This window comes from Schistocerca serialis, chromosome 3 (assembly GCF_023864345.2).
Source record: "Schistocerca serialis cubense isolate TAMUIC-IGC-003099 chromosome 3, iqSchSeri2.2, whole genome shotgun sequence".
Taxonomy (NCBI): Eukaryota; Metazoa; Arthropoda; class Insecta; order Orthoptera; family Acrididae; genus Schistocerca; species Schistocerca serialis.
Genome location: NC_064640.1, coordinates 1012867541 through 1012877324, shown reverse-complemented (window position 1 = coordinate 1012877324; position 9784 = coordinate 1012867541). Strand labels below are relative to the sequence as shown.

General features: G+C 40.3%; 1 protein-coding gene across 1 annotated transcript; it reads right to left on the bottom strand.

Annotated features, from left to right (window-relative positions):
- Nucleotides 1-239: 239 nt before the first annotated feature.
- LOC126471366 (cilia- and flagella-associated protein 45-like) lies at nt 240-7554 on the bottom strand. Its single transcript, XM_050099488.1, has 2 exons — nt 6977-7554; nt 240-279 (listed from the first exon to the last, which is right to left on the bottom strand). The coding sequence occupies exons 1-2, from the start codon at nt 7552-7554 to the stop codon at nt 240-242; spliced, it is 618 nt and encodes a 205-aa protein (XP_049955445.1).
- Between the last annotated feature and the right edge of the window lie 2230 nt (nt 7555-9784).

Sequence of the window (9784 nt, the reverse complement as noted above, 5' to 3'; positions counted from 1 at the left end):
CTCTTTGCACCCCCTGCTTTACTGAAATATCTAATTGGTGCGTTAAAAAGGATTCAATGGGATCCGATCATCTCCCAATAGAGTTTCACATTAACATCAACGTCGATACTACGCGCATCTGTTACTCTAATAGTACGTGGAAAATCAAGGAAGCCAATTGGGCCTCTTATAAGGAAACGGTTCGCCGGGCACTCGCAAATACGAGACGTGACTTACGGGACGACGATGCATACCCAGTTTTACTCAATGCTATGAACGTCGCAGCTGGCATCAGCATCCCTAAGAAAAAAGAATTTACAGTAATGAAGCACCATTCTCCTCCTTGGTGGAATTCTGAATGCTCTCGGGAAGTTGCGAAGCGACGACTCGCCTTGAAAACCTATCGTCAGAATCCTTCATTGGACAACTTCTTGGCTGTACAAAAAGTGAATGCGCGAGTTACCAAATTCCTGAAGAAAACCAAGAAGGACAGTTGGAAACAATTTTGCCTGTCCCTAAATAATGAAACCAGTATGGCAAGCATCTGGCATAAAATAAAAGCTTTTAGAACAAGAAGACTGTCTCCCTCCCCTCCTGCTACCACGGCCTGGTTAGAGGAATTCATAGATACAATCGCTCCTCCCACGGTGCCATTTTTAAACCATCGGTTCCCTGCTGAAGAAGACCGCTACCATGTTCTCCTTCGTCCTTTCTCTATAGAAGAACTCAACGAAGCTATTAAAGTATCGAGCGACAGTTGCCCTGGCACTGATCACATACATTACTCTATGCTTGCACACCTGCCTATAGAAGCGAAAGACTTTCTCTTGAACATTTTTAATCAGGACTGGATGAAGAAAGACCTCATATCAACATGGACGACGCAAGTAATAATTCCAATTCTCAAACGTGGTAAAGATCCAAATGTCGGTACTAATTATAGACCTATTGCCTTGTCGTCGTGCGTTGCAAAAACACTGGAACGAATGGTAAAAAGGAGACTAGAATGGTGGCTTGAAAAAAGTAATTTGTTGCCTCGGAGTCAATACGGCTTCAGAAAAGGCAAAGGGACCATCGATAACCTGTTTTTGTTTAATATGAATATCACGTCAGCCTTTCAAACGAAAGAGACAGTAGTGGCAGCTTTTCTTGACGTTAAGGGTGCATATGATCACATACAAATACCGATACTCTTGGACAAGCTGGCAAAATTCGGAATTCCTTCACGGATGATCTACGGTGTCAGTACCCTGATTACTCAAAGAACGATCTACGTCCGTTTCAAAGGTACCATGATCGTACCTTTTTATGTCTCCCAGGGCTTGCCGCAAGGTGCAGTTTTAAGTCCTCTCCTGTATACTCTATATACGCACGACCTAGAACGCATACTTACTCCCCCCACAAAAATCCTACAGTATGCTGATGATATATGTGTTTATTCTACTGCTGCTTCATATCTTCAGGCCAAAACGGCATTAACCACAACCATCGCACACATCGATGAGTGGCTCTCTATCAATGGGCTGGAGATCTCGGCTGAGAAATCAGCAGTCGTTCCCTTCTCCAAGTCGACGACAGCTCGCACTGAAGATCACATTACCTGTGGCAAGTACACCTTCCAAATAAAATCTCACGTTCGATTTCTGGGGATGATTTTTGACTCCCGGTTAAGCTGGGTGCCCCACATCCGATCCACCGTTACCAAGTGTGAAGAAGGTTTAAATGTAATCAGATCACTCACTCGTGTCTGGTGGGGAGCGCACCAGAGTGTTTTACTCACCATGTACCGAGGGATAATTCGATCTCGATTAGACTATGGCTGACAATTCTACCACACTGCGTCAAAGATTCATCTCTCCAAATTAGATACTCTTCAATATAGAGCCATTCGTACCTGTCTTGGAGCCATGCGATCGACGCCCACCAACGCCCTTTTAATAGAAGCAGGGGAGATGCCCTTGAGCATTAGGCGCCAAATGTTATAGGACAAATTCTACATTCAAGGCATGGCCATTATGGACAGTTCCGTCTATCAAAGTAGAGACTGCATTTATCGACTGTGGATTGCATCCCACAGAAGGAATAAAGTGCCAGCCGTTTGTGCCAGCTTTGACACTTGGTCACCTGTCATACATTCTATACGGCGTTCAGCGCATCTACCTGTTTTTGAATATGATCTTCAAACGCTCTGCTCTCAGATCCCAGTCCATTATTTAAGTACGACCTGGCTGGACAGTACTAATGTCAACGTCGGCTTCAATCGTCTCGTTCAAGCACAATGGCCGGGTTTTCTCTGTGTATATACTGATGGCTCCAAAATTCCGCAAGAAGAGTGTACAGGATGCGCTTTTTTCTGCCCTCAGATCCAGATCCGCAAAACCTTCAAACTGCCTACGAGCACTTCTATTTTTACGGCGGAGACAGTGGCAGTTTTGGAAGCACTTAAGTTTGTCTCTAGCACTTCCTTCCCCAAGATATTGATAGTATCTGACTCTCAAAGCGCTCTTAAAAACATTCAGTACAGTCGATGGAACAAAACGACCAACAGTTATATCTTGGATGTGATATCTGAATATATTCGCAGCACACGCACGGGCCGGACGATCCATTTGTTGTGGGTACCTTCCCACTCTGGTATCGTCTATAATGATGAAGTCGATGCATTAGCCAAACAAGCGGCAACGTCAGGCACCGTCCTGGATCTGCAGCTTCCTTATACAGACTACTTACGTGCAGTCAAGGATCACGCAAGACAACAATGGCAGGAAACGTGGAACGTTTCTCAACAGACAAAAGGCGGTTATTACGTAGTGCTACAACCTCGGATTCCTTCACAGCCGTGGTTCATGAGGACACATCTGGACCGATCCACGATTTCTGCCATCATAAGACTCCGCTTCAATGAATATGATCTTCAAATAATGTGTCAACCTCAAAAACAAAGTGCCAGATCTAGAAGTAGCTTTAAACAACCTTGATTATGTGTCTTGTATTTGTTTATTTGAACACTGGTGCAAGGCTAGTGAATTAAGTCTCATAAATATAAGCAACTTTAATTTAGTATCACATTATTGCCGAAGTGTTTTTAAAAATAGTGGGGTATGCATTTACTCTAGAGTAGGATTGCAGATCAAAGTGAAAACAGAATTGGACCATCTAAATACAGAAACACATTTTGAATCATGTGCCATACAGTTAAAAACTGAGGAGAAGAGTGAAAAACTAGTTGTCATAACAATATATAGATCACCACTGGGTGACAAAAACATATTCTTCAAAAAAGTAGAAGCAGTATTAAACACTTCTTATAGTAATGAAGTGAAATTATTGTTATGTGGGGATTTTAATATTAACCTGCTAATTGAAAGTGATGAAAAAAGACAGCTTTTGAGTATACTAAGCAGCTTTCACATGAAACCACTCTTTACAGATGCCACCAGAATAACAGAACTGTCATCATCTCTTTTAGAAAATATTTTCACAAATATGGATAATGGTATCACTGAGGCACTAAACGTAAACTTAGGTCTTTCAGATCACAATACACTATTAGCAAACATAAATTTCTCTGTACCAAAGGCAGTAAAATATAAGCAGGCATACAAAAGGCACTTCTATACAGAAAAAGTGAATACTTTCATCCAGTTGTTAGCTAATGAAACCTGGGAAGATGCCTTTGCACAAACAACAACCGAGAAATCTTTCAATGCTTTTTCTAGTACATTCATGTCCCTATTTGAGATGTGTTTTCCAAAAAAGCTCACAGAGATCAATGTCATGCCTAAGAACACAAGCCAGTGGATAACATCTGGTATTAGAGCATCTAGTCAAACACTAAAACAGATCAGTCAACTCAAAAAAGACAACAAAGATGAACACTTCAAAATTTTTTTTACGACATATAAGAAAATTTACAGGAAGATGATCAAAAAAGCCAAGACAAGGCACAATGACAGTGTAATTGCTGGGTCAGCAGGCAAATCGAAAGCTATATGGAGTGTAGTAAAAAAAGAAATAGGCCCAAGCAAAAATGTTAGAAATCTAGATGACTTTGTTTTAAAATATTATCAAGGTGTGCTAGTCAGAAATCTTACTTTAGCAAATTACATTAATGACTACTTCGTAAATAGTCCAATCAATTTGAGTAAACATTGTTCTAGGATTAGTAGAACATCAATCCCAGGAGAACAAAGTGTTAATTCAATATTGCTACCTCCTACGAACAAATTGGAAGTTAATCGAATAATAAAAACAATGAAGAATAAAATGTACTCAGGGATTGACGAGGTACCTTGTTCAGTCATGACGAGATGTGCTAGTGCCATATCAGAACCACTCTCACACATCATAAACATATCATTGTCAGAAGGAGTCTTTCCACAACGATTAAAAATTGCAAAAATAAAACCATTGTATAAAAAGGGCAATATACATAAAGTGGGAAACTATAGACCAATAGCTTTATTATCGGTATTTTCAAAAGTGATAGAGACAGTCATGAAAAACAGAATTACAAATTACCTCGAGAAATTCAATCTATTGTCAGTAAACCTACACAGCTTTCACAAAGGAATGAGCACAGAGTCAGCCATCACCCAATTCATTGAAAATATTGTAACGGGGCTAGATAGGAACAACAGTACAATAGGAATAAACTTGGACTTATCAAAGGCATTTGATACTGTCCAACATGATATCATGCTAGACAAATTAGAGTATGTCGGTATACGAGGAGTGGCAAAAAAGTGGTTTTAGTCATATCTCCATAATAGGAAACAGTTAGTAGAAATTGCAAAAACATACAGTAAAAACCAAAGTATTGTTTACTGACCGGATATTCAGACTGTGCCAATTGGGGTACCGCAAGGGGAGTGTTCTAGGACCACTCCTATTTCTTCTTTACATAAATGATATCAAGATTCCAGTAAATGGTACTCACATAAACCTGTTTGCAGATGACACAAACATTGTAGTAACTGACATAAACTGGGTATTGCCAACATCTGCAACCCGAGTTTTAGAATATTTGCAAAATTGGTTTGAAATGAACAAATTAACCATAAATATCTCTAAAACTAATTATATCCATTACAGGAAAACAAACTCACACTCTGATCTGGATCTCAAGATACAAAATAAAGAAATTGTGAGAGTTGCTACCACAAAATTCTTAGGTGTACGCATAGACGAAAATTTAGACTGGAAATCCCACATCCTGTATCTCGCTCATAAGTTAAGCTCCGCTTGCTTTGCGTTACGTGTTATTAGCTTTGTATGTAGTAGGGAATGCAGCAGAACTGTTTACTTTGGTTGTATACATTCTGCTATTACCTATGGCCTCACCCTCTGGGGTCATAGTAAGAAAAATCTCAAAACCATCTTCACTCTACAAAAAACGAGCTGTTAGAATAATTACCAACAGTTCAAGGCTAACTCCTTAAAAGCAATTATTTCAACAGCTTAATATCCTACCCCTACCGTGTCTCTATATACAAAATAGCGTAATTAATGTAAAAAGAAGTATTGACAATTTCCAATCCAACTCTGATCTACATACTTACAACACAAGAAAGTGCAATGACATTCATATTATAAAAGGGTTAACAAGGCTTTGGCGCAGAAGCAAACAAACATACAAGGAAGTAGATTGTATAACAAACTACTGGTAAAGATAAAAGAAATAAAAAAAATTGTCTTCATTTAAAGAAGCAGTATTCAAATTTTTAATGACCAACTGCTATTATAGCATAAACGAATACCTGGAGTAGCTTCATACAAAACAATTAGATTTATGTACTCTGTGCCAATAGTAATTTTTATCTTACTGTTGCTATGAGCTAAATAAATAATATGTACAAAAGTGTTAGAATTATTATGTGTTATATCTAAATATTAACTGTATATTCCATGTAAATGTAATTAATCAAAGTTGTACATGCTATTTCAATGCGGTCAGGTGTTGTGCAGTCTACTATGCACATTTGTATTGTGAAGAGTGTTGTTCACCCTTTATATATATATACTATGTATTTTTTGACCAAATCCATGCAATGGAAATTGTCTCTGCATGAATAAACTACTACTACTACTTTGGGTCATGGGAGTCATGTGCAACACAAACACAGACATGTAGCAAATGGTGCAAACGCACTGCAACTGTAGAATATGTAGTTGGAAGTGACTGGTTGCATTAGAGTACAGTGTTATATTATGCCACCCAACCAGAAAAATAGTGCATTTGCCTTAGGTGTCAGCAACTGTACTACATTGACAAGCAATTACAGAATACGGAACGAGAAGTGATGTCATGATCACATGGAAGCTTGCTACCGTGTCACTGGTCAGCGTTGTAAAAAACTGGTAAAATTGCTAAAACTGATCGCACTATCAACTGTGATGCTTATTACAGTACATTGGTGGTGTACTTTCCATTCCATTCACCCACTGATAAGCTATTGATCACCACATAATGATTGACTGACATTGCTTGTCTGAGATGGAGAAATAGTCTTGGTGGAGGGGCAACACCTTCTGGGGATGGCTATCACCGAAACAGCGATCACATACGTGACTGCAATACGAGGGATCAATTGAAATGGAACACCAAGTCATCAGTTATCCGGTTACTATAAAGATGAGCTGTTTGCAAACACTCCACAATGCCAAAAAACTCTTTCAGCGTCCTTATGTTGGGACTGCCTTTCATTTCAATCATCCAGTGTGTGTGTTGTGAGAGCAGCAGCAACATCATTTACACAGATGCGATGTCCAGTTTTCTGTGAGAGCCAATGGATCAAAACGTGCTTAATGTCAGTTTAGAACCTGACACAGACCTTGAAGTCGTGGCGGAAAATATTAAATGTATGGCGGTGTACAAAGCACGTTACAACATAAAAAAACACACACAATGTATCAGGCAACAAAACAGGGACCCATCTTGTGACTGATAGTCTGTGGGATATGGTCCTCCTATCGCACAGGTGATGAAACTTTATACCAGTCTGCCTCTTCCTTTTTCATTCTGTCCTGTCTTTCATCTTCTTCTTGCCATTCTCTCTGTGCTTTTACAATGCGTTCAAACTCTCTCTTCTCTCTGGCTATAGTTCTCCTCCTGTCAAGCATTTGCTCTGCCCGTGCTTTCTTCAGATCATCCTCCTCTTTAGCTTTCCTACGAGATGCTTCTAATTCCTTTCTGCGCCATTCTCGTTCGACCTCATCCTGTGCTCTCTGGGCCTTCATCTCATCCTGCTCTGCCTCCAGCCCCTGAGCACGCTCCTGCATTGTCCGCAGTTGTACTATCTCACGTTCTCTGGCCAGCCGCTGCAGTCGTAGTTCTTCCTCGACAGCTGCTTCACGCTCTGCCTTCCGACGCATATATTCTTCAACCTTGCGGTCTGCATCACGCTGCTCCTCGAGTGCCTCCTTCTTCGAGCGCAGCAGCTGCTCATTGAGCTCTGCCAGTTTAATTTCTATTTCCTTGAAAAGCTCTTGTCTCTGTCTGATGCGTTCCTGTTCCTTTTCTTGTATTTGTTTAATGACTGCTTGTCTGTGTTTGATTGCCTCTTCCTTTTTCATTCTGTCCTGTCTTTCATCTTCTTCTTGCCATTCTCTCTGTGCTCTCTTTCCCACAGCATCTACATCGGATCAACGTTTACAGTTCACCAGCATGTGAGTGTGATCCTGAGTCGGAAGCTGATGTCAACCACATCTTATTTATGTGTCCCAAATTTGACCGTGAATGGTTGGTCTTTTTGAAGATATTGCTGAGTATGGGCTACCATCTTCCTCAATCAGCTTCTTCTCTTTTGTGTACTAAAGACGTTCGTCTATATAAAGTGATAGTTAACTTCATCAAGAGTACTGGTCACAATCTGTAGGTTTTAATGGTGTACGTCAATTATAAATATGTCTTGCTGATGAAGATATTTCAGAATTGGTGTGAATTGTAAGCCAAGAAACTTTTAATTATTTTTCAATTCAATTAAATTTTTAAAACATTAAGTACAAAACTGTAACAGTTAAGCTTTTCATTCTTGTAAATATGCATTTCTGTATTTGTTTATTCAGTTATGTGTACATTGTCACTGTATTGCCGATGGCTAAATTCAGTACACACTCAAAGGCCAAATAAAAAAAAAAATATATATATAGACGCGCTATATGCCAGAGTGCACCACCCCTCGCCATGGAGGGGAGCAGGGGATGACTGAAGCGGTAGGAATTCGGATGTTACCGATACATCCAGTGCAAAGTGCAAACATCTATCATTTTGAATCTTCTTTCCCACAACACACACATGTTCGCTTCTGTCGCGTTCACCCAGTACACGGGTCACTTCGCCAAACCTCTCTGCCGCGAGCAAGACCAGACAGGTAGGTGCATTCTTTGTACACGTCACAGGCAGAGCTAATCCATTACTCTCAGTCGCAGACACCTCGTGACCGCCCTTAAAGGCAGCCACGGTGCACTGCGAAACAAGAAGCTGCAGCTTCGATGTGTATAGCAGTTCTAAACAATTTCACCCCAGCAAAGACCCACCAGTTTATAAAATCTACTTTACCCGATCCGAGGCAGCAATGTTGCTGACAATACAGCTCGAATTTCTCACTCAAAGTGTAGATTCCTCACGTTTATACGAGTATTTTCAAAGATAGAAGAAATCGAACAATACACGCATTTTCACGTAGCTAAAGTATTGTTACTTGATTTGAAAATCCTGTACAGGACTATGGCACAGACTACATTCCCTCTAAGTACTCTTTCATCAGGTAGAAAAATATCTTTTCTCTCCTTTCACCCACATTCTTGCGTTGAATTCTATGAAGACGTCTTTTAATGATTACAGCCACTGGTGAATAATATTCGTGCCACTCTCGTATCTCGAAACGAGTCACCTATTTCGAACCTATCTGCTACAACAAAACTCCAACGTGGTTTTAGACAGTCCCTCTGCATCTTGTAACTCTTCCTCAGTCTCTGCCCCAGTCTTCCTGAAGCTTTGTCCACGTGATCGTCCCAATTTAAGCCGAAACTGAATGGAAGATGGAGAGCGCTACATCCATCACCTTCTGCAACCTGTGTAGAAACAGGTCGAGATGAGTTAATGCAACAGGACTGTATTTTGACCACTTGGTGGAAATGGAAAGATGTTGATACAGCTCCGCCAACGATTTGCAACGTGCAAGGTCAGTGCCAAAACGAAGCTTTCTCCTTCAACACAAGGTAGTATAAAAGACAGTATGAACAGTTACAGTGGTGTTTCTTATCGGGAAAGTTAAGAAGACTCCATATCACACAGGAACTGGAAGAAGGACGAGGATTTTGCTATTGCATTGTGATGTGTTTCCAAACTACATACAGGTATTACAGGTCGAATGAGATCTGCGTCCCTCAGGGTGCATTCACGTCTGTCACTCAAACATTCTATCACCATTATTTTGTACCATCCACCAGAGAAAAACTATAACCTGTAAAAGCTCCTCTAACTTCATACGACAGAGAATTCGATAAGATTTTTACTGCATCTCTCTCTTCTGATATATCGAAAATAAATACCGTCTGCATGCTGGCATCGAGCATATGTGGCGATCCTATTAAATATACAGGTATTATCCAGTTGAGCAGGTGGCCAGTGATCGAAGTCGCTTGCACAGACTGGTATAAAGTTTCATCACCTGTGCGATAGGAGGACCATATCCCACAGACTATCAGTCACAAGATGGGTCCCTGTTTTGTTGCCTGATACATTGTGTGTGTTTTTTTATGTTGTAACATGCTTTGTACACCGCCATACATTTAATATTTT

What these genes read in the sequence shown, in the direction of transcription:
- LOC126471366 (XM_050099488.1), bottom strand. Translation starts at nt 7,554, where the DNA reads ATGAAAAAGGAAGAGGCAATCAAACACAGACAAGCAGTCATTAAACAA. An exon ending in AAAAAGGAAGAGGCAGACTG is followed by an intron (nt 280 to 6,976) that starts GTATAAAGTTTC and finishes CTTTTTTCTTAG; the next exon opens with GGATGCTGATGCCAGCTGCG.